At 37.1% G+C, this 26,270-nt stretch overlaps 1 protein-coding gene across 2 annotated transcripts in view; it reads right to left on the bottom strand.

Moving 5' to 3' along the window:
* Nucleotides 1-26,270, bottom strand: part of snrkb (SNF related kinase b) — a 38,008-nt gene that overhangs the window by 4,252 nt on the left and 7,486 nt on the right. Inside the window, 3 exon segments of one of the 2 annotated variants that reach the window (NM_200833.1) lie at nucleotides 1,801-1,942; nucleotides 13,415-14,092; nucleotides 25,487-25,751. In NM_200833.1, the coding sequence (NP_957127.1) occupies nucleotides 1,801-1,942; nucleotides 13,415-14,003 (731 nt within the window). In that variant the 5' untranslated portion in view covers nucleotides 14,004-14,092; nucleotides 25,487-25,751. 2 annotated transcript variants of the gene reach the window in all.

Genomic DNA, 26,270 nt, shown 5'->3' with positions numbered 1-26,270 from the left:
CTTGTTTATTCAGGGCATTTGACTGTTTTATTTCACTGCAGCACTGGCACGCGCTCTGGAAACATGCATCTCCCTGAGCTGGCCAACAGGGGGAGATGTTTTCCCGTTCTCTGAGCATTTTGTGTGCGTGTTTATAATCCAACATGCTCCTTTGCCCTTGAACATCAGCAGAGGTGTGTTTAACCTCAACACCTTAAATAGCCACAAGGATGAAGGGTGTAAAAAAAGCAGATGAGATGAACACTGAGATGAAAGTCTGCCTCAAGACACAAGTGTTCTCTTCAAAGAAAACTCTTCCCATTAAAGGAGGCTTTTGATTGCGGTAGAGATCATGTGACTCAGTCACTATGTTTGGCTGTACAGCCAAGCCCAGATGTCTAACACACACTAGTACACACACACACTCCCTTGCACAATTGACTGATTCAGACCTAAACTCGAGCCTTGAGAGCTGTTGCTTTGGGGATGTTCTGACTACAAATAGCCCGGAATAAACCCACTTAAAAATAACTTTGCTCTGACAAAAGGCAGCCTTGTGTAAAAATCTGCTCACTACAGATCTGCCGTGAACCCACTTCAAAGCAAGCTTTCACGCCATTCAGCAGTGAATTGATCAATCTGTTGTACAAAGCAATCTGTACAAGGGACTAAACAGTTGTTGCATAGCATTTCTGTGGTTTGATTTCACATTCCAAACCCTTCTTAAGAGCAGTGCGGTGTTGTTATGATTCAAAAAGTGTACTTAAGTACTCAAGTACGTCTAATCCATCCGGAAAGTCTAGTTGGAAAGAAAATGAGGGAGTTGCCTTGAACTGTTACTTCCAATATTCATCACCTTGCCCAAAGTTGTAAATTTGGTATGTCTGCCGTAACTTGCTCATGAATCAAACCTCTGCACATCCAAACCAATTCTGATTGGCTTGTTGAATGTCATTTTGAGCGCCTCAGCCTGGGATTGGCTGGTCCAAGTGGGTGTTAACAGATAAAAGTACAGTACTGTATGTTCAGATGGGCTTCGTCTACACGTAGGTATGAAGTTTGGCATGAAAGTGGTACAAATTGGAGTGCGAGGGAGTGGTGTTTGAGAGGCGAAACACTGTGTTCCGATGGCACAAAGCTGTCAAGGACATCTTAAATGTAGTCTATTTACTCAGGCTTGTTTTGAGGGCATGCTTCAGATCAGCTGGAAGATCTTTGCCATGTGGGTTTTATAAGGGTTTTGTTCTTGCTAATATTGGTTTCTAGACATGCTGAACTCTCCTGCACCGGCTTGGAAAGAAAAGGCCATTGATGTAGGATACCGCCTAACCCCAAAATAAACACTCAGTCAAATTTAATAAGCCTCGTTACATAACGGCCAACCACTATCTTGCTGAAGAGATCTAGATTTTAAGTACAACGCATAAATCCTCAGAGAAAATGCCAATGGGGTAGATAAACAAGATACTGTAAGCTGCTAGTTTCCATTTTGGGTGAACTTTTCCTATAATATTCTCACCCTCAAGCCTTGTTCTGTGTATATAATTGTTTTTTTTCTGTCAGATGAACACTAGTATTTACAATTTTATCCTGGTTCTTTAATGCTGTATGATGGTGGATTTATTTTGAAGCTTCCAAACTACTTGTAAAACTGCTCCAATTGTGTTTGTCTGACAGAAAAGGGTTTTATACAACAAGGGTGGTTTGAGGGTGAGTAAATTAATTGGAGATTTTCATTCAATGTTTCTTTATTGTACAAGTATGCAGTGATCTGCAGGCTTCAGTATATCAGTTGATGAGGTGTTCAGATGGTATACATACTCTTTGCACTGGGCAGAGATGTGGTTGGGCACAGTGTATCGACAGTCCATGATCATGATGAGCGTCTCGCTGTCATTGGTCTCTTGAAAGGGCGGGTGTCCACAAACCAACATATAGAGGATCACACCCAGTGACCAGATATCTGAAACACACAAAAACCACGAGTTACAGTGAGAACTTAATCTTACTGATTTTTAACATTTATTTGGTTTAATTATTGGACAGGATTTAAAATAGATTTATAGTTTTACAGATTATGTATTGTAAATAATACATTTATGGTGTGAAATGGCATTTATAAATGTGAAATTAAACATGCTTTTAAAATGTATAATTACATAATGTAATGCACACAATTACATATATGACAAAAAATTATTAAATTTATATAGTAAATCATATATATCACATATATATGTTGGACCATTTTCCAGATCATTTTTCAATGTCATTTGCCTTCCATTTATTACAAAAACAATACACTTTTGGTTTTAACAAACATAACTTAGAACCTGTAATTTTATTAAAAAAATGAAGAAATAATCAGCTGAATAAAAATAAATTGTAAATAAAATATTCAGTACTGTGGAAAATTCACTGTTACTACTGTTGCTGATAACACTACATGTAGAAATCTAACATTATAATTTGTACAACCCATAATTATTTATTATTTATTATATTATTTCTCATTTTCAATAAATGATTCAGTCATTCACTCATCAAACTTAAAATTTCATTGCTAGATGGATCATTTTTGAAGAATTATTTAGTGGCTATTGATTAAATAATGTCATTTCTGCCTACAACTTTCATTTTTGAGCGTCAAGTTAAGTGCATATAATGGTGATTTTAATCTTTATGATTAACACATCAGTGGTTTTATCTAAACTATAAACTGTTTTCCCAGTTCTTCTGTGTTATTTGACTGTTTGTAACTTCATATCTAACTGAAAAAAACTAAAGACTGAATCTGTTTCTTGATTTTTGTGTTTTTCAAACACCGATATAACTGCAGCGATTGGAAGGATTAATAAACATAAGCAAATCACCATCATTTATAATTTGTTGCGTGGGTGTTGAGATCCTGATCTTTTATTGAATAATTGTGCAGCTAACACTGAATGCATTAATGCAGCCTAAACAAGTAGTAACAGAAAACACCTTTATTAACCTAAGAAACCCACCACATCCTTAATAGCCAAACACATTTTCCTACATTTCTTTTTTTTTATTTACTAAATGATGTGTAACAGAGCAAGGAAATTTTCAATGTATGTCTGAAAATATTTTTTCTTCTAGAAAAAATCTTTTTTGTTTTATTTTGACTAGAATAAAAGCAGTTTTAAATTTTTTAAACATCATTTTACGGTCAAAACGATTTGCCCCTATAAGCTACATATTTTTTTCGAGTCTACAGAACAAACCATCTTTATACAATAACTTGCCTAATTACCCTAACCTGCCTAGTTAACCTAATTAACGTAAAAGATAATAATTAAATTTAAAAATTAAATTAAAGTTGATTCCTTAAACATTCATCAACATAATGATTCATCACCAAAAAAAATATTCCATAATTATTGCTTAAAACCTGAAATCTTGAATGCCATCAAAATCCTTATTTAACTTAAGAACAAACTGTAATAGCATTTGTGCAGAAAAGAGGAAGAAACTGGAGGGTTTTTAAGCCCACAGAAGTTCCCTCATGCGACACACATGATCACACTGTCAAAGCCAACAAGTACAAAAAGAACAAAAATGAAACGCAAACAAAACCAGTCCGGCAGCGCCACTGTACTCTACGTCCTCTGACAATAATTAACCAGAGCTGAAGAATTTAACCGTAGTGAACCGATTGCTCAGACATGCTTTTCTGTCTGAAAGTGTTTCCCCATCCATCATGACTCAATCTGAGGATCCCAGGAAGAGAAAAAAAAATGCTGAACATCCTGAACCAGAACACAGTGAACGGGACACAAGGCCAAAATTAGAGAGTCCCACAAGAGGCCTGTTTGTTTTGGTAGCGCACTTTTCCACTTTTCGTGGCCTTCCAAGAAAACTTTCTTTTATACATAAAAAACCCCAAACAAAAACAAAACTATATAGGTTAGAGGTCAAGGTCTGTTTAAAATGATTGTGTCTGTTTTGATTTCCCTCCATTCATAGTCATAACATTTCATTTAACCTTTGATTTCGGAAGGAGCGAGTACCGGGAACGTGCTCATTCATAGTTTTTGGTCGCTGCGTTTTCTTGGAGCTCTGCTTTGGCATACATGGAAATTCAGCAATGGCTAAATATATACGCGAGATCTGTTTGATATTAATATTGCTCTGTCATAAGATGACTCACCTTTTCATTTGAGATTAAGATATTCATTGATGAAGAGCTTTACTTTTGGACATTTAACACTTGAAAATGAGGTTTCATTAGATAATGTAGGTATTTATTTAGGATAATTCAATACTTGTAGAGCATTTTTTAATCATAGCTTAACCCATTTATCATATTTAAATTGTGTATATATTTAATAATAACACATTAATAATGAAAATAATACACTAACAATAAACAGAATATGTATTATTATAACATCTACTGTGTGTGAAGCAGAGCAAAGGTTAAGAATCAACGACAGTCCAGAAAGACGGCAGTGTCCAAACAGTGTTCAACTGCCCACACATAAAACACATTATTAATAACAATAATATGCTAAATTAAACAAAGTATTTATTATTATGATTACTACTATTTATAAATACTACTTTATTTACTATTATTATTACTAATATTATTGTTAATGTTTTATAGTACACTACAAATAAACTGAATTTTTATAATATTATTAATACTTCTATTATTGTTTATCATATATAATTATTGTTATACTTCTATTAACTACTACTATTATTACTGCTTTAACATTATATTATTACTAATATTATCTAAACGCAAAACACATTAATAATATTAATAACACACTAAAATAAACTGAATGTTTATTATTATGATTCATATTAATACTACAATTATTGCTGTTAATTATATTCTATTATTAATAATATTTTTTATTATTTATATTATTATTATTATTGTTGTTGTTTTTGTTGTTATCATTATTATTAATACTAATATTATTGTTTATTATATATTATTATTGTAATACTACTATTAATTACTACTATTATTACTGCCTTATTTATTACTATATTATTACTAATATTATTTAAACCCAAAACACATTAATAATAATAACAGTAATAATAATAATAAACTAAATATAAACAGAAAATTTATTATCATGATTAATATTAATACTGCTATTATTGTTTATTATATACTATTATTAATACTACTTTATTTATTATTATTACTAATATTATTGTTAAAATGTTTAAAATCCAGCAAATTATTATTAATAATAATAACAATAATAATAATGAGCTTTAATAATTAAAAATATCCTTATATTGCTGCTACTACATTTTTAATAATGACAAATTAATAATAATACTACACTAAAATAAAAAATATTTACCATATTACTATTATTTTATTACTATTTTGTACTACTACTACTATTGTTGTTTTTGTTGTTGTTATTATTGATTATTATTATTATTATTATCATTATTATTGTGTAAGAGACATATAATACCATTTTCTTTACAAAATACTAATTATTATTATTGTGTAATCATATTAACTTACATTAAAAGTTTTTTTTAATTAATATTTACTAATGTATGTTCCTGACACTGTAGTAAGCACATTTTGAGTTTTGTTTTACTAAAAACCTGTGCACAAAAAATCTGGATTTTACCAAGAAATGCCAGTTACAAAGTTACTTTTCTGTGTGTGTGTGTGTGTGTGTGTGTGTGTGTGTGTGTGTGTTTGTGTGTGTTTGTGTGTGTGTGTGTGTGTGTGTGTGTGTTTGTGTGTGTTTGTGTGTGTGTGTGATGAATTGTGTGTGAAAAAACATTTACTGTGTGTGAAGCAGAGCAAAGGTTAAGAATGAACGACAGTCCAGAAAGACGGCAGTGTCCAAACAGTGTTCAACTGCCCATAATGCAACAATAACCCTCGTATTCTGCTCACTGTACTGTGTGTTCTTTCACTCTCTCTCTCTCACACACACACACACACACACACACACACACTGAGCGCTACAGTACATGTCTCCCACATACACAGGCACATGCAAGCTTCTTATATAATGTCTACTCAAAGATAGAGTGCAAGCTGCAATTCATCATTAGCACTCAAACACTGCTAACATACGAGTTGACCATGCTTATTTATGGATGGATAGATGACATCAAGCTAGTTCAAAATCATAAACAAGAAGAGTTTAATTATCACAAGAAATACACTTTGTACAAAAAACAAATCTACTTTTAAATGAGAGTATGTGGAGGTGGCTGAAGGATCATTTTATTTTTAATTTGAACAAAATAGAAGTCAGATGTTTCAGTCAACAGATATTATCTGAGGAGGTGCCCTTGCTCATTATGCTGATCTAGGGTCAGTGTGACTATGTGAAGGCCATGTGACTGCAGTTTACACTAAACAGATCATGCACAATGAAGGCTAACAAGGATCTGCAGTGTGTGTGTGTGTACTGAGGTTACATAACGTGACAGCAGTGTGTGAAACAGAATGTTTCCAAGGATTTAGATTTCTAAACTAATTCCTTCTAATTATAAAACCATAGAATCTTTAGAATATTCCAATCCTTGCATTTTAAATCTTAGAATCTTTCATTTCATTAGAATATTTCAGAATCTTACACTGTTATAATACGGTATATCCACAATATTGTTTCTAGAACAGATATCATAATCATTTCTCCGCCATTTTGCATGCAGCATTGTTCATTGATGCCAATCTTGTTAAAAACAACAAAATTTGAGTGAAAACAAGTGGGGAAATAATACTAACATCTACACCAATGGTTTCAAACTCGATTAGTGGCGGGCCGCAGCTGATTCAACTAATCAAGGTGTTCAAGACTATTAAGTGTGAGCAGCCCTCCAGGAATTCAGTTTGAGACCATTAATCTACACAAATAGCACACTATGTACTTATGCACTTACACACTCAACAGCATAGTATGAATTTAATGTTGTCCCGAAGGAACACTAGCGTTTTTTACTAAGCGTAAATTCAAACCTTTTCCTAGAAGACGTTTGACGGTTGTCAAACTAGTCAAATAAACGACCAAACTACTAAATGCTACCTGCCCTGAGTATAACCGATTTCACCCCCAGGAGGCGGCAAAATCACTCTCATAGAATTTTGATTTACAATCCAAAATAAATGAAGTAATCCAACACCAGTGCCCGATAGCGCTACCCCTTCCGCTAAGTGAGCAAACCTGCGACTGTTAAATGGTTGTCCAACGGTAAAGTCTAGTTAGGATCAATATATCAATATAGCAGCATTTTTTACGACACTGTATAACATTAAATAATTTTTTTACAGTACTGTGACGGTTGGGGTTAGGGTAGGGATAGACGTTAAAAAATACAATTTATTGGGTAATTTAATACATAACATAAATAATACTCTTTACAACTACTTTTTTTACATTATTAAAATACAATAAATAGGAAATTTAATCAATAATATAAATAATTTTCGCATTTAAGTTCCAGAAACGCAAGGCGCACCATACAGCCTTTTTTGTTGGCGAAAAAAGAAGCACACTGCCTTTTTATGCTGCTAGGCAACGACTGAATCAGCTGGGTATTGTGCTACAGTGTTGCTGTTGATAATATTCTAATTTTAATATTTAATACTATTGTGATATTCAAGATTTGTGTAGTCATACAGCTCCAGATAACTCAAAACAGCAACCACTAGTCTCTCCTCCATCTTTAAGTCTCCATTGGTGTCTTGACAACACAAATACTGCAGGCACCTCAAAGGAAACCCCGCCTCTGCTTTCATTTGATTGGAGAATGAAACAGAGATGAGTGATGTAACATGCTTTTTCCACTCAGAGTTGCCTTTTTTTACTGCGAGCGCAAGGTGCAGCAGGTGGTTAAAACGCGAGGCGTGCAGGTCACTTAAGCAGTGTGCAATACGTTCACAGCCATTAGTAAATGATTCAAAAAAGACACCTCTCAACTCAAAAAGTACATTTGAGTCGGTGCCAGTGGTGTAGTGGTTAGTGCGTCGACACATGCACTCAGGTGCTCACGGTGACCCGAGTTCGATTCCGCCTTGCGGTCCTATGCCGATTCTTTCTCTCTCTCTGCTCCCCATGCTTTCCTGTCAATTCTCTACTGTGAAAGCCCCTAAAAAATAATAATTAAAAAAAGTGCATTTGGTGTGATTGTGCATTCGGCCCCTAATGGTGTAGAATAGGGCATAAGTATGCAATTTGGGACTCACCTCTAGGCTGCGTCCAAACTACTCAAGTAGGTACTACATTTAAATTTACAACACAACCATTTGAAAAGTATGTTCTATGTAGTTTGAATGGAGCTCAGACGTATTACATCCGGCATCTGTCATCATCACATGACCTACCCCCGTCAGATGCATCGCTTTACTCCCATTTATGAATTCTCTCCCATGGTATCATGGTATAGCGTAGCGTCCATTGAATGCGCACTACAGAATCTCGCTGGAAGTAGTAGGTCATCCGGGTACTTCTCGCATACTGTTTTTGCAATACTATGAATTCAGACATACTACTCAGCTCACATACTGTTTTTAACATACTATAGTATGGAAGTTTGCGAGTTTTGGATGCTGCCCAAGTTTATAAGTGGACTAAAATGTCTTAGAATTTCCAGTCTCTCAAGATTTACGATGCAGTTGAGTTGCGCTGCCTAATATTCTCCATTTTACATTTATGATCATGATTATTTTTTCTATTTTTTTAAATAACTTTATACATGTTTTGCTGGCCTTTTTGATCATTTAAAGTGCTTTAAGTTCAGTACAATATAAAGAGAACTGCAAGACTGCATGTCAAATAGATTGTGTGAGTGTGTGTTATCACAGTGAGCGTGTGTGAGTTTGCGAGATGTCACTGTCTGTTTCTCTCAGCTTATCTGTCTCGGTACATCTCCGATCAGCACTGTCAACAACCTGAATCCTGATGACACTGAGCTGCTCTCTCTCTCTCTTACACGCACACACATTCATAAACACACCTGTTTCGTTTTTACAAAGATATATATATATATATATATATTCTGTCTCTACTATTATTCTGTAACCTTACTATTATACATACAGTACACTATATTTGAATTTACACATAGCTTGGTATATTTATAAAGCTATTTCCCTCACAAGGACTTAACTGTCTGTGCAAACAGAATGAGGACATCTGTTACCAACAAAACCTGTATGCATTCATACAGTCTGAGCTGAACAGAGTGTCAATTACAGCTTAAGAGTGTGTCTCTCTGTGTGTGTGTGTGTGTGTGTGTGTGTGTGTGTGTGTGTGTGTGTGTGTGTGTGTGTGTGTGTGTGTGTGTGTGTGTGTGTGTGTGTGTGTGTGTGTGTGTGTGTGTGTGTGTGTGTGTGTGTGTGTGTGTGTGTGTTTGTGTGTGTGTGTGTGTGTGTGTGTGTGTGTGTGTGTGTGTGTGTGTGCACGCATGTGAGCTGGCAATGAGTGACCGAACTCTTGTGAGTGGATTAGAGCTGAGCAGCTGATTACGACTATGAATAAAACCCCTCACAAAAGCTAATGAATATTCAGATGTCCACACACACACAATAAAAAAAGACTGACCCCGTCACTAACCCTTTCTCCATTCGCACGTTCACACATCATACAGTATATCAGTTTTGTAGTGTTTCCAGTCGCCATCTCTTACCAGCTATTGAGGTTAATGGCATCAGCTTGACCTGAAACTGCTAGACAGGAAAGCTTTCCAGATAAAGTTACAGATGCCAGCCAGTGCCCGGCAAACTCCAGGAGCCGATTAAACTAGCAGGCAGCAGACCACAGGGTCAGCCAACGGGCAAGACTAGTGATGCAGAGATAAACTATCATTTATAAAGCTTTTATATATATTTTTTTTACCATAATCTGGTTTAATTCTATGGTTTAATTCATGGTTTGAAATCTGGTTTAATTCTCATTTAGAAATATTATTCCCAGGAAAAAAACATGACTTGTTCTATCCTTATTTTCCCCGCTGTATTTGTGTTTACTGTTTATTTTTACCGACCCAGTCAGTGAGTTAAACAGCTCTAAATTAGCTACTTTATGAAAAAATTACGATTCTTATACTATTTTAATGCAAATGCATCAAAAAAACTAATTACAAACATGCTAACACAGACACGTCGCCTGACATTCCCTCATCTTCAAAAATTTTGAATTATACAGAATATAATTAAACACAGAAAATGTGATAAGCTTCTGTTACCTAAATAACAAATCATGTTCATGTAAATATGCTAACCGCTAAGCTAAAGCTCTGCTCTTTTTACTGTTTACTGTTCATTCTGACTGACCCAGTAAGTTAAACATCAGTAACACTTGACTACTCGCTCCTTATCTGCTCTAGTTCTACCATGGGTAGATTTTGTTTGGAAAGAGTGAGACAAGCACCTCAGGTTCAAATGCCTCTAGCATCTTAGCGAGTATGTGTGCGAGTATAGCACGGTTTGCTAGGTCTCGGTGGAGACTGACCCACTTTGTGCGGATCTAATCCTGGCACATGCAGCCTCGGTGCAAATTACTGTCCTCTCATCACATGGGGCTCTGACGGAAAATATCAGACAAATATGATATTAAAACGAGAGAGCAGAGCAGCGGAAGCAAACACATCTGTGCTCTAGAAAGATGTAGTGAACTGGAAAAAGAGAGAAAGACATAGACTGGTTCAGCATCAGTTCTGTTACTCTTCATCCTCCTGTCTGTGTCATGATTTTAAGCTCAAGTGTCCTCTAAAGTCTGTCTCTTGCACTGAATGCATCTCTAAATCTGCTTCTCCTGGCTGCTTTACTATAAGTCCCCAGTGTTGCGACAGTTTTTTTCTTCTGTCGTCATGAGCGATGGGTTTTTAAGACAGTGTGTCAAGTTAAAAATAGTTTAACTTCCTAATAGCGTCTCCACTTTCTGTTCCATTTCACTGCATTCCTTCCAACTATTTTTGAAAAAGAACATGAGCTGTGTGATTCCATCCTGAAAAAAACACATCAGAGCAGGGTCAGGAAGCCAAAACCAACCAAATTATTTACTTAGATAAATGACAATCCCATTGAATGGATGATTCATTTTTAAAACAATGAGTGTTGAAATTATGTAGCTTTCCATGTCATTCTTTGAAACTCCTTGTTGAATGTTTAAGTACTTTGAGTCATTCTGAATCTATAAAGCATGACTATTTTTAATCTATGAATCTTCAGAAACAAATCTTCAAATTAAAAGGCAGGTATTTTACCCCCCTTTTCAAGATTAGTCTTTTGTGTCTCCTAAATGGTTATGTAAAGTTTCAGCTCAAAACACCCATCAGAGTACTTATTATACCTTTCCGAAAATTAGATTTTCTGCTCTGAACAGTATGAAGCTGTTTTTGTGGCCTGTGCCTTTAATGCTAGTTCTCCCTGCCCACCGTTCCCACGTGCCTGTCAGAGTGTGCCTCAATCTCTGCCTCGGCCATGTCAGATAAACAGCACAGTGACAGACATGAAGGAAGCAGATCTTTGTCAGATCTGTGAGAAATACTACAGTAAGAACTTTCCCAATGATTATTTGATGTATTTGTTGTGGAGTTAATTCAAGCCTTTCTGCAACGATGAGTCACACACAATGTTGTTACAAAGTTCCCGCACACACACGTCAAATGTGACCGCATACATGGTAATATCCACTGCTGTATGGATATTCGATACAATTACATACAAAATAAACCACAAACCGGACTGAAACGTTTTCTTTTATAATTGTACTGACATGAAGCTGTGGTGATCAAGTAAAGCTGATGTAAATCACTGTAATTCATTACAAGCATGCACTTTAAAAAAAAGGTTTTAAACTTTTAAAACTCATTCTTAATAAAGGTTGATGATCACAGAGCGCTGAACAGATCTTTTAACCTCAGTTGCCTTGCGCATGTCCTGTCTTGTTAATATGTTTATAAGCGTGACTACGGAGACATGTTAATAAGGGTCTGTCAATCAATCCTGTGGGCAGGAAAACCATTCCCCTACGTCACATTGTGGTGGGCCTCAAAATGGGAGAAATTTGGATCTTATTTTAACATCAGGAAATTAAAAAAAGAGACTTATTGTCTTTATATCACCCCAATAAGACTGTAAACACACTATACCAACACAGTCCTGTCCAAACAGCTTCCAAAAGATGATTATCATCATAGGTGCCCTTTAATATATTAGAATCTATGAATCGATTTTGAATCTTTAAAACTTTAGCATATGTGAATCTATAATTGTTTTAATTAATCTATGCATTTTTCAGACCTTTTAATCCCTTTTTGAATGCAATATTTAAAGCATTACAATCTTTGGAATATATGAAAATTAGTTTTTGAATATTTGAAACAATGAACTTTAATTTTGACATTTAATCTTTTGAATCCTAAAATCTGTTATTTTTCTTAACCTTAGAGTCTTTGGATTTATTTGAATCTTTGAATCTCAGAGCAGGGGATCGGAACAGCGCATACTGTATTTGAAAGCTTGTGCTCTAGAAAGCTCTACTGAACTGGAACAAGACCATAACAAGAAAAAGACAGAGAGACAGAATGATCGGCTGTCATCACAGTTACTCTTCATCCTCCTGTCTGAGTCAACGTTAAGCTCAAGTGTCCTCTAAAGTCTGTCTCTGCTTGTCCTGATCTCCCCCCCCCCTCTAAATCTGCTTTCTTTTCATTTCCCCTCTTTTTTTTGGTCGTTCATCGAGTCTCCAGAGTTTAATAAGGTGACCGTGCTTGAACAAAAGAATGGATGATAGATTGAACAACCGCGAGTTCATGGCTAGTCACATTCATCGTCTACACAATTTTCAAAGACACAACATTACAGCACATCCGATAAAGTCCCAGACCAAAACACTGCCTGACACAACAGAAAAATACACCACAGGCAGAAAAAACATTTTATACAACACTGAGGTTGGATGCAAAGCTTTTAATGGCTATTGTTGTCAAAATGAAAGCATTTTTCTTTTACCATCCTTAATTTACAGGATATTCAACTCTAACTTGCTGCAGGGGTTCTGAATTCAGTTCAGTGAGTCATGCTTAGGCCTGACCTGACACAAATCTCCTTGCCTGACCCTTTGCAAGAGCACAGATGTTCTGTTCATTCAGGAGAAGATTTCCCCTTAGCAAAAGCAGCGAGTAAACAGTACAGGCACGTGAAGAGAGGAGCGAGGATCAACTGCTAGATTGTTCGCCATTCTTGTGACACAGACACAGAGTTAGAACACAAGCTCATGCGCCATTGCCGTTTAATCCCTTGCCAGATTAGTTTGACTGCAGTGGATGTAAATTAAAGAGTCTGCCAGGATCGTATTTAGCATGGGTTGAGGTCTGATTGACCTCCTGTTTAAAACGACACACTTGGAGAAAGACGAAGAGAAGAAAAATTGTTACATGGAAATCAATCACTTACCGACTGCAGGAGCGTCGTATTCTTCACCTAGCAGTATTTCTGGAGCTGAGTATGCCAGCGAACCACAGCTGGTCATCAACATGGTCCCAGGCTTAAAGTGGTTACTGAAGCCGAAATCTGTCAGTTTCACCGTCCCCTGCTGCCTGAAGAACACAACATTCTCCGGCTTTAGATCCCTGTGGACAACGTGGAGACGATGGCAGTAGGCAATTGCTCGTACGATCTGTGCAAAGTGCACTTTTGCAGTGTCTTCGGCCACACCTCCTTCATGACGCAAGATGTAATCGTACATATCACCTCCGTCGCCCAACTCTAGGATGAGGTAGAGCTTGGTTTGTGTATCGATGACCTCATAGAGTCGCACTACATTGGGGTGCTGGACGAGTTTCATGCAGCGAACTTCTTGAAGCAAGTGGCCAGTCGCTAAGTCATCAAGCTTTGTCTTGTCGATGACTTTGACTGCTACTAATTGGCCTGTGAATACATGACGAGCTAGTTTGACTACGGCAAAATGGCCTTTGCCCAGTGTTCGGTCCAGGTCATATAGACCAGCTATCTTGCCCTCGTAACCGCTTTTGGTGGCAGCCATTTTGGATCAAGCAGTGGAAGTACAGTTGCTGGGATAGGCTCTCTTACCAGAGGGAGCTCAATGAAACTGGAGTTCTACTGAGACATCACCTGTGAAAAACGAGAGAAAATGACAGTCAGCAAAGAGTCTTATTAACAGTGCATGCTAAGTCAAGATTAATTTAACCAGGATGCAATCATCCTGAAAGTCACAACCGCACAGCAACACACTTAAACACTCTAGCAACTGTTAGTAACCATGCAGCACCAAGCTGAAAACCTGATAAGCAATCACATAGGGTAACAGGAACCTGTGTGAATAAACTTTACTCCCTCGACCACTTCTCATGCTAGTTCATTTGCATCCTGTGGGTTGAATTGGAGCAGTTACATGGTGCCTTGCCTTTAATGCGAGGAAGGTTTGGCGTGGAGGGTAAATGTAACAGAGACCAGCTAGCTTTGCTAGTACACCTTCCATGTCCTCAAGAGGCAACAACTGACCCTAGAGACTCTAATAAGTGTAATGAAGACCAGCTAGGAGATATGTATGTAAACTGGACTTCCCTAGCCTCTAGGGACACTCTAACAACTAACACTAGAGGCTAAAGCTTTTGAAATCATTTATTGTCCATACACCCATCTCCCATGCGTGGAGAGTAATTGTAACACAGACCAGGTAGCTTTGCCGGTACACCTTACATTCATGGCCTCAAACGCATGCTAACAACTGACCCTAGAGACCATAGTTTTTAGGAAGCTTCTAAAACGGCAACCTCCCAGGTCACTTTGTGTATTACAAGTAGAACCCAAGGGGTTACATTGGTGCTGTGACCCAGATTGCAGTGAGATTTGGGTGCAATTGTAACAGAGGCCAGATAGTAAGACCTGTGCCAGTACACCTCACTCCCCTGGAAGGACATTAGCAACTGATGCTAAAGGCTGTGGTTATAAGCATCCATCTTACTTCCTTAACTCCCACATCAAAGACGCAGGACTTAATTCTACTTGAAGGTGGTGTACATGGAAACAGAAGGGTTACGTTGGTGCCGTGACCCGGATGGGAGTAATGATTGTGGGGCGAGTGTAATGAAGACCAGCTAGGAGATATCTGGGTAAACCCCTCTAGAAACACCCTAACAATTGACACAAGAGGCTAAAATGTTAAAATCATTCATTGTCAATACATCTACCTCTCATGCTGGAGAAGCTGGTTCAAATCTCGCTACAATTAATGCAAGTAAAATCTGGATAGGAGAGAGATTTTAGGGGCTGTGTGAACCTTACTCCCCAGTACTCAAGAGGCACACTAGCTACCAAGTTTTGGGGCTGTGGTTTGCACTGTCCTTTTTAGTGCTTCCATCTGCCTAGCGCAAGTGGAGTGGAACTAGAGGGGTTAAACAACTGCAACTCCCAAGCAACAGCCAGTGAAAACACCCTACAAACCAAGATCCATACAAAAACATAGGAACATGCTTACAACCAACCAGAGCACATTAGCTATGTTATAACATTGCCTGGCAGCCACAAAGCAATGAATCTACAGTAACCCAGAACAACCTAAAACACATTTGATTGTGCTAACAACCATAAAACAGCACTCTTGTTTTTTTGTGATGCAATTGAATACAGCATTAAAAGGTTCTCCAGCAGTATGGCATCAGGCTGGAAATCGAAAACCCTTTTAGGTAACTTCAAGTGCAGGGGATGTAAAGCTCTTTGTGTTGAAATAGACAGTGCTACATATAGAAGTGAACTCCACTTGACTTTCAGTGTTATTGAAGCGAGAGGAAGGTGAGTGTGTGGAGAGAGCACAAAGTAAGCCGTATAGCAAGTTCATATACTGATCTTATGTGTATGCTCAGGAGTAGATTAGTACTGTTGGTACTATTTACCTATAAGAATGCCAGACAATGATCTTGAAAAAAGCCTAATTATCCAATTGTCTCATGCAAATAACTATTTTACCCACAAAGAGTGCACAAAGTGCAGCAGTTACTTGGCAACAGCAGTTACGATTACCAAGAACTCAAAACATATCCACCCTGTTACTTAACAGAGAACTCCTCTATTATTAAACTGATAGGGAGCGACAATACTGGCATGTCCACGCAGGAATATGACTGTATATTACAAATTCATCCAAATCTGGAGTTGACGTCAGAATGCATGCTAGGACAAACGACATTCAACACTGCAATTACAGGAACAGAGACTGTAGTTATTACATAACCTATTTGATTGTACATATATGTTATACTGTACGTAAACAAAGCACAGCTCCTTTTAAAATTAAAAGCCTGGAGTAACAATCTAACCAAAATGAGCATTTGTGCCTCACAAAATGAAGATAAGGGGGCAAACAATGTTGCAGATTTCAACTAAACTATAATATCTGTAATATATTACTAATAACTGTTGTCGTGATTTAATTTTTACATTTGAAAATTAATAATACAGTCCAATATGGACAAAGAGATGAGGGGAGAAAAGTGGGGAGAGAAGTTCGTTTTGGGACTGCGTCCGAGGAGTCGGGTGACAGGGGCGTAGAGCAAATGGTGTAGATCAATACCTGTAATGCAATATCATTATTAGTGTGTGTGAGAGAGTGTGTGTGTGCGGTTTGATGAAAGGAGCTGAATAGTTAATGACCAACAATAGAGGTGGAACAGGACACTAATGCTATGATGAACGCCTAATTCACTTGCACATGTACATTCCATTATTCTTATAGTTGAAAACAATAAGAATTTGTTCTAGGGCTTGGATGAAATTGGAAAAAATAAAAACAATTTCACCAGATGCTTTGAATAATTACCGAAGTGTGGTTATATCACATGTTCTGAATTAAGGTAATATTAAAAACAATACTGAAGGACGCTCAATCAAATCAAGAGTACTTAAAGCTTTTCTTGTCTGTTGAAATCACCGCAGCTAATTTTAACCTTCCCTTTGTCTGATGGACTGAGAGGTTGGGGTCGATCAGTACAAAATTGCACATTGTTTACTCGTGTTAATATCTTACATATGCATATATTGAAACTCCAATACCCAACAAACAATTCTGTGTTTAATAGATGTCTAATAGACATCTAAACATGAACAGCTTGGCTAACACAAGGCTAAAGTTGGGCTAGCAGTGAAAATCTAATAGACGTCTAAGAATAGCCCAAAATTAGACTAGTCCTAAAATAGACAGATTAGAAAGACTTTATATGTGTAGTCGTTCATTTCTGTTTATTTGATGTCTATTAGATTTTCACTGACAGCCCAACTTTAGCTTTGTTTTAGCCAAGATGACTGTGTTTAGACGTCTATTAGACATCTTTTAAAAACAAAAAATGCTTGCTGGGTACAATTATACAGGATAAAATGCTTGTATAAACCTTTTTAATACAAAATCTTTTTAAGATTAGAGTATTCTTTCACAAATTATTTTTCACTTCATGAGACCTCAGTCATAAGCAATCTGTATTCATTTTGTGTTGTCTGTATGTTTTTCTTTGACTCTCAAAGTGCGTATAACTATTTACTTCCATTATATTAAGCCCAAAGAACTACTCTTTCAGCTAAAATTCATAATTAATGGTCTATTATATAAAAAATATCTTAAATTGGTCTAAAGACTGATTTATTCTTTGCGTCGAGTAATCAGTGTTACCCACAGTGCCTGCCGTGTGCGTCGTCATGGATTTATACTTCTGCGTGCTGTTTGTGTTGCTCTGCAATAACACTTCCGTAAACGTTAGCTGACAGGTTTTTATGTTCCTCTGTGTCGAGGTTCTTCGTGGGGGTTTTGTTTTGTCTGAACACTACGGGTTTGTCTAAAATCGCTACTCAGTAGCTAATGCATTTAAATTTGAATTTACAACTCAACCGCTAGAAAAGTATGTTCAATGTAGTATAAATGTGAGTAGTATGAATGGATCTCGGACGTACTGTGCCGAAGTAGAAGATCATCTGGGTACTTCTCGCCTTCTTTTTTTTTTCGAATTCTATGAATTCAGACATACTACTCAGCTCCCATATTGTTTTTGACATACTATATAGTATGGAAGCGATTTCAGACACAGCCTACAAGTAGCTAAAACTCACTCATTTACAGGCAGACGCACAACAACTTTAATCATAAGTTAAACACAAAATAAAAGTTTACATCTGAAGCTCCTTCACGGCACTCGACTAGGCATGGGACGATAATCGTTTTCAAGGTATACCGCGGTTTGAAAAAAGTCAAGATTTTAAAACCATCGTTCTGTACTACCATTCCTATGGTATTTGTAAGATTTGTTTAATTTACGTTTTTTTAGGATAACAGTATCTCCAGCAGAAAATATGCCCTAAAACACCTTAGAATCTTATACCGGCCCATGCCTAGACTCAGCACTTATAAACAATCACTCAATCAGGCTCGTGGCTCTCAGCGCCGCCCATGCTCGTCACTGCTACCAAGCTGACCAATCACAGAGCTTGTGCCACTCGTTATTGCAACGTATAGTTACATTTTTTGATATATGTTCATCGCCGTCAGCCAGGTTGAGCGCTATGCGACCGCACAAAGGCTGCGTGGACCATACACTTGCAATTGACGCAGAAGTATAAATTAGCCTTAAGGGTATGTTAAATATTTGTATGAATTATTCCTTTAATAGACCTGTTTTTGTGCTTGTGAGTTCACCCCTTCCCATTCAAAGCTTCCGCTACTGGAGTACAAAACTTTGATGTTTCAAATTCTTTTGTGAAACACATTTATTTAGTGGTTTAGTCCAACACAAAAGGACGAAATGCAAAGTACAAAGACCGGGTGGCCTCCATATTGCGGAAGGATATGGTTGTCCACCCTTTCCACGTTCACCTCTATCGCTCCCAAAGCAGGGCAGCATTTCCTACAGGGATCAAGGAGGGACGAATGGTGCTTCCTTCAGATAGCGCTCAGGCATCCGCAGTTTTGGGATGACTCTTGCAATTACACAAGACTCAAAACACACGCAGACATGGCATTTCCTCGTCTTCCTGTGAACACGGAAACTCACAGCAGAATCCAGCAGGCTCAGCGTTTCTGCAAGAAAATGTCGGCTGCCTGAAAGCGAGGAGATGCTGGGGTCTTTTGTCATCTGCTGCGATAGCGTCAGAGAAAGGAAAACAGACCCCGACTCATTTGTACGCCAATATGCAACACAGGAGGCACCAGGGGAGAGGTGTGAAAGGATGAGTCATCCCGCTTTCTCTTTTTGGAGTGGGGGCTGATGGACGAGCCGAATGAAGAGATGTGAAAGAGATGCAGAGTTGGGGAGAATATAATGGGGTTTCCTTTAGATATGATCTCATCGTCCTGTGTTCCCATCATGCAACATTCATGGTGATGAGGTCAGCGTGGCGCAGTGGGATCTGCCGTGCCTGCTGCTCCGAGTGCATTAACGTGTACACTCACTCACACATATGCGGTAAAACATTTAAACTGCTAGCCTACTTGAGGATTTCATATTGGAGTGCCAGCATGCACTTATTGAGAGAGTAAGTTGCATTCGCCAAGTGAGCATACGCAGTGAAATCTGCATATTTAAATATACTAGTGAAATCAAGAACAAGTCTTGATCGGCCAGTTACTTTGAAAGTTATGCAAAAGCTGTCGAGTAAGAAGGTGAGTAAAATCTGTATACAAAATGCACTTGCAATGCAAATATATTTAGACACATTAGTATTAGTCATTATTTAAATTATGCATATATTAAAATTTTTTTTTTTTGAAAATTTAAAACCAATCTTGATTCGCTAACATTAAAACCCAGGTGCATTCTAATTATGTACCCCTATATACATTTCTGGAGAGCGCCAAATACATGCCAGGAGATTTTTTTTGCATTTTTTCCATTCATGAATTCATTAAAGTAGGGCTGGATCTAACGATTATTTTAATAATCAATTAATCTGTTGATGGTTTTTTTGATTAATCAATAAATCAGATAAAAAAAGAAAAGAATTTATTTCAAACCGTTTATTAAAAAAAGCTCATCCCTGAGCTGTTATAATAATAATAATAATAATAATAATAATAATAATAATTATTATTATTATTATTATAAAAATAATACTTTAAAAACTAAGTAGTTTTGTCCTGTTTTTAATCCAAATATCTAAATATTTTTAAATCAAGATAAATACCAGTTCACATAAATGCGTAAGTGATCGTGATCTATAACGTGAGATGATCGTCACCATGTTTACTTGCGGCCGCACGTTTGCCTTCATAAAATGCAGAACACGCGGCACGTAAATTTATTAGTTACTCCCAAATTACATGCAAGTAAGTGGCAGAGAACTCATACTTATAGTCTATACTCATAGTTACTTTTACTGTGTGTACCTGATTTGAATAAAACACATTGGCAAATTTGAATGGATTGCTATACTTTGTGTGTTTTACTGTAAATGTATTGTTTTACTAGTATGTGTTTGTATTTACATGTCTAAAACATAAATTAAGCATTAGGCGGTTAAAACGCTGCATAATTGTGATAAGATAACACGTCTTTCTCAGCAGGGTTAAGTTGGTTTTGTTTTAGAAAAAAAAAAAAACGAAAAAAACGAAGCACTTTTCCGATGGTCCCTTATTCAGAGCTTTGCTCAGCGCGAACGCTCTCTGGCTCAGCGCCAGACACCGCGCCAAAGCTCTGTTGCCGCTCTAAAGGTAAACGAGTTAACGCTAACTTGTACTGCTTGTCAAGCTGGATAACGAGTAAAACATCAGCGATTTTACGATCCTCACTTCAAAATGGAACAAAAGTATGACCCTGCTGTTGAACTTCCTTCCTCCTCATCCCTGTCTATGAGGCGCCGAACTCCATATCAGTGCGCAAGAGAGACTGTGTTTACTCTGCTCTGTGCTGAAATAAAGTGTTTTAAATAATCAAACGTCCCTGTGTCGCGCGACACAACGAGTCAATTATGAAATACGTTGCCAACGCTTCTCTTGCAAGTGCCATTCGCACCAACCGGCTGATACCCCCACCTTCCCTAAACAAAACCAATAGTGTTTAAAAAAAGCACTGATTGACTCACCCACCCCCTTTCCTAAACCCAACCAGTGTTTTAAATAGCAATCTAAAAAAAGAAAAGCCCCCTGATTTTTACCACGTTTTCAGTTTTTACCACATTCTCACCCTGTTATTTACTTGTTTATTTTACTTTTTAGCTTTTGTTGTTGTCTTACCCACATTCTGGGACTTCTCTTCACCGGACTTGAACCCAGTTGTAGCGGTCAACACACCTCTCAAGTCCAGAATGAGCTTATGTTGTAACTTTTACACAGAAACTGTGAAATCTGCATATGAATTGTTGGTTAGATGAAAACAAATCATCATTCAATAGCTTTTATACACATGTATATGTGCTTGAAATTTGCACATGAAATGTTTATAAAACCAGTGGTGATTTGTCAACTTTTTAGTAAAATCAGCAAACAAAATGTTCACAAATCCATAAACAAATCCAGCTTCACCAATAACTAATATAATAATTGTGTTTACGAACTACCAACGAGCTAGCGAAAGCGCTAATAAATTGATTCGCCAATATTTTTTATACCAAAACTGTGCAATCCAATCACAATTTGACATATAACTTTCATACAAACATTTGTGTAAAATCTGCATACAAAATACTCAAGAAATAAATAATAAATTACCAATTACTTTAATACTAAAACTGTGTGTGTACTGTACAACAAAACCCTCTACTCCTAAACGTAGTTCTGAGGGAAAATGTCATAGATGAATAAATAAATAAATGACACTAAATCTCCCATTAGGTGGTACCAAGTCAATGTCTTAATGAGTGATTCATTTCGAAACATGTCAGCTCACACATGACATTGGGGGGATCTAAAGCTATTTCAAGAATTCAGAGTATATACACTGTGAAAAATGTTTGAATCCTCATTCTAAGAATAGGCCAAGTTTACAGAAAGGATTTTGATGTATTCCTTTGAGTATTTATCTACCAAACATTTTCCATCAGATATGCGTTTTGTTCCCAATGCAGGTTGGATTCCAACAGGGTCACGCTTTGTCAGTGGTTATGTTCATTGTTATTATGGATAGATTTTCTAAGTGTAGCCAGGGCCTGGAGAGGGCCTAGTTCTGGAGCCACAGGATTTCATCTGCTTTTTTTGCAGATGATGTTGTCCTGCTGGCTTCATCACACCTGGACTTTTAGTGTGCACTGGGATGGTTTGCTATTGAGTGTGATGTGGCGAGGATTAGGAGCAGCACCTCTATGTCCAAGGCCATGGTGGCTTGCTGTCTGCAGGTTGGAGGAGATTCCTTGCCCAAGGTGGAGGAGTTATGTTCACAAGTGAGGGAAGGATGGTTTACTGATCAAGAGCTAATGAGCTTGAGTCGTAAGCTTTGATTCATAACTGAAAGTTGAAAGGAAAATGGCTGGAACAAGCTTCCTTCACAGATTGGTACCCTCAGAGATCAGGGTCAGGAGCTCAGAGTAGAGCCGCTGCTCCTCCAAATTGCGAGAAGCCAGCTGAGGTGGCTTGAGCATCTAGGTCTGATGCCTTCTAGATGCTAGCCTGGGGAGCTGTTTAGAGCTTGTTCCACCATGAGGAGGTCCTGGGGAACACCACGGACACACTGGAGGGTCTAAGTCTCTCAGCTTGCCTGAGAATGCCTTGGGATTCATTTGAATGAAGAGTCTGAGGTAATGGAAGTCTGGAGTTCCCTGCTAAGACTGCTCCCCCCGCAACCCGTCTTCGGATAAGTGGGTGAATATGGATTGATGCCCTCCCGAAGGGTAAAACTACTTGTTTGGTCATTTCTAAGGTAAGAGTGTGTGTGAACAGTGACACAGTGAGAGCAAGAGTGCTTACCAACGTGCTTCATTTGGTAAGACAGCACTGGACATTCTCTGGAATAGTACTGAATAAGTTAGTTTTTAGATGTGAGGGGAAGTCATCCTAGTACATCTTTCAAAAGAACCCAGAGTTATGCCAACAGTGGATGCAATTAGTTTTTCCAGGTCAGCAATGGAGTATCACAAATGTGTTTGTTTGTTCCTAGTCATGGGTTGAATCTGCAGGCAGTAAGTACTGTAAACCTACTTCAAATGTCTTTTGTAGGCGATCAGTGCGCAAGTAAATATAATGTAAACAGCACAAACATAGTAAATTAAATGTTTTCCATGGATAATGCGTTGATGTATTGAATGTCCTTGACTCATCAGATTCACCCACAGCACGACTCCAAGAGCTCGGCTGTTTTCAAACAGAATCATGAAGATAGATATATTTATTTTATACATCTTATAAAAAGTACCATGCTAAAGACCTTTTAGTCAATATTGATATGTTAAAAATACGATATTGGCCAAAAACATATGCTAGGCCCCCTTTAAACAACAACTATGATACTATTATTGAAGATAAATATCCAATATCTAATGAAAACCAAATCATACGTTTCTATAATTCATTGTCACTTCAACTTGCCTTAACATTCGAAAGCAAACTCTTTAGTATTATTCATATACTGCTTCCTCATTAATTTTCATTGACAAGCAGTTTGTTTGTCAACAGTCAACATGAATCTGCTGTGTGATCTTCACCTGACACAATCAGAGCCATTCGGAAAAAATTTGGTCCCTACAGTGAAGACAAAACTTAATCAAGGTAACCACTGCTCTCCTCTTGTCCCGATTCCCCCAGGCCTGCCTTGTGATGGAGCTGATGTGTATTAGGATGCTGCTGTGATAACATTGGCACACACACACACTGTTCAATCTGAGGCACAAAAGAATCACTGTGAAATGCCCCAACTTGATCCTTTGCCAAAAAACACGCACACACAGCATATTCTTGCACATATGTTCACTCAGACGCATGTGCACACAAACACTGCTGAGTCTAGGACTTTGGCTGCTTGCTATATATATACACACACACATGCTTAAGATCATAGAGATAACAGGCTTATGAATTTGCCTAGCATTCTTTGGATCTTATTTGTATGAATGGCACCTAGTTTTTGCCGACAAAACCTCTTAGTACAACGATAACTTGCCTTTTGCATAAATAAATATGCCATGATAATGGATATGCCATAAATAAAGATTTTTTTAAATGTATCAAATATTTCACGAGCTTCCAATAAAGAAACTGCTCAAATATAAATGTATAAATACAAATACTTTTGTTTTAACAAGGAAAATTATTAAAAATATAGAATTAAATATTTATATATACAACAACATATTTGCAAATTTCTTTAGATTTCACGAGCTAGACATATTTCTAAAGACACTTTTTCTATAAAATTAAATATTCTGAAATATATATTGTGTGTATTTGTATGATTTAGCATATACAGTACATTACCATTCATTTTATGCATTTTATTATACATATACGTACATTTTTCCCCTTGTGCTAGTATATTAAATATTCAATGTAATATATAACATCAAAATTATATTGTTTGCATATTGCACATTATACATTTGTATAATTATACAATATTACATATTTAGTGAACCCAAAACTCTACATATAAATGAATTTATATATTTTATATTGTATTACATTGATTTGTATTGCATTGTATTGATATTATAGTTTATATACCCCTATAAGTATATTATAAGCATAATAAGAAGCTATACAATATTATATTTGTGTATGTACATTCAATTATTCAGTACTGATGCCAAATCTGGATCTTATCTAACAAAATAACTTATGATAACGGTCCAAAAATGTTGTAGGTTGTAATTCTTTAGCAATATTTTGCTTGAATTTAATTATATTATCTTTCAATTTCTAAATATGTTTGGTGACTAAAAAATATTATTTTAATAAATATGTCTGTTTTGTTAAAAATGCACCAAAATACATTGCCTATATTTACTGAAGAATGGATTAAAATATTGATTTTCAAAATGGGATGTACTCAATTATGCTGAGCACTGTATATATATAAATACAAATTTTAAAGACCATGGCAACTTTTTCCATGTTACTAATTCTCATTAGCATAATATAATGTGCATTACAGTAAGTGAATTTGCAGCAGTTTGCACTTGCTATATATTTTCTGCCGTGTAGCATGCGGTCAGATGCCCCTGGAAGTCTCAGGGGCCGTACATATAGCGAATAATAGGGTGACTTCCATACTGAGTATGTGTGTGTGAAGGAGAGACAGAACCAAAATGCAGGCCAGCACAATGCAAAGCCTCTGACCCAGTGTTTGTCATCTCCAACTCACCTCTAACCATACAATCTCTCTAAACAGCAACCAATAACCAGCCAAACAACAGAAAATGGCACGAATAAAGCAAACAAACACCTACAATAACTATAATCACCATAACAAAAACAATAACATCAAACTATAGGATGAACAACTCAATGACATGAAATCCCACAATATTATTCAATCGCCACGGCTTACTTCAGTAAAATAAATAGTTATAGCACATTAAACACGTTTGTTGTATATAATAACTTACCATATAAAAAGTGCTACGCAGCGTTTCTTGCGTCTTTACGTAAACGAGCGTCCGTTGTAAATATACGCAGCTTCCCTATTTCTCTAAAGGCTAAAAACGAATAGGCTTCCCGAAATCTTCATGCGTCCGCTCGCTGTTGTTTTTATCAATAAATGATGCCCGCTGTCCGAGCAGGACGAGGCATGTAGAAGTGCGCGCGTCGCTCCGCAGTGCCCGCGCGCGCTCCTTGCTCTAGCGCTCCTCTGACGTCAATGCATTCCAGCTCACCCGGACTGACTGACTGAGTGAGTGAGATAGCGAGGGAGAGCTAGTTTACAAGGCAGGGCCACACGAAATGTTTCTGAAGACCCAAGAACACTCTTATGCAACTGGTTATAATTAGGTGAAGGGACTGGATGGAAAAAGACAGCGCCGAGATCGACATTCTGCTCATTAATGTGTGGTTTGGATCACTTTAATGTCATATTGTATATATGCTAATAGTTGACTCATTTGGAACATTCTGCAATGAGATTAAACAGGCAAGAGACAGCAAATAATTAACAAATACCTCATCAGTTGATTAGCCTATTAAGAATTGCTAACATATTTTTTGTATTACAGCTTTCTAAACTTCTCGTTGAAAGAGGTGTTGAATATATACAGTGCATCCGGAAAGTATTCATAGCGCTTCATTTTTTTCACATTTTTTAATGTTACAGCCGTATTCCAAAACAGATCAAACTCATTTATTACCTTAAAATTCTACACACAATACCCCATAATGACAATGTGAATTTTTTTT

This window comes from Danio rerio, chromosome 25, assembly GCF_052040795.2.
Source record: "Danio rerio strain M-AB ecotype USA chromosome 25, GRCz13ab, whole genome shotgun sequence".
NCBI lineage: Eukaryota > Metazoa > Chordata > Actinopteri > Cypriniformes > Danionidae > Danio > Danio rerio.
The sequence above is the reverse complement of the archived record's forward strand: the minus strand, read 5'-3'. Positions and strand labels throughout refer to the sequence as shown.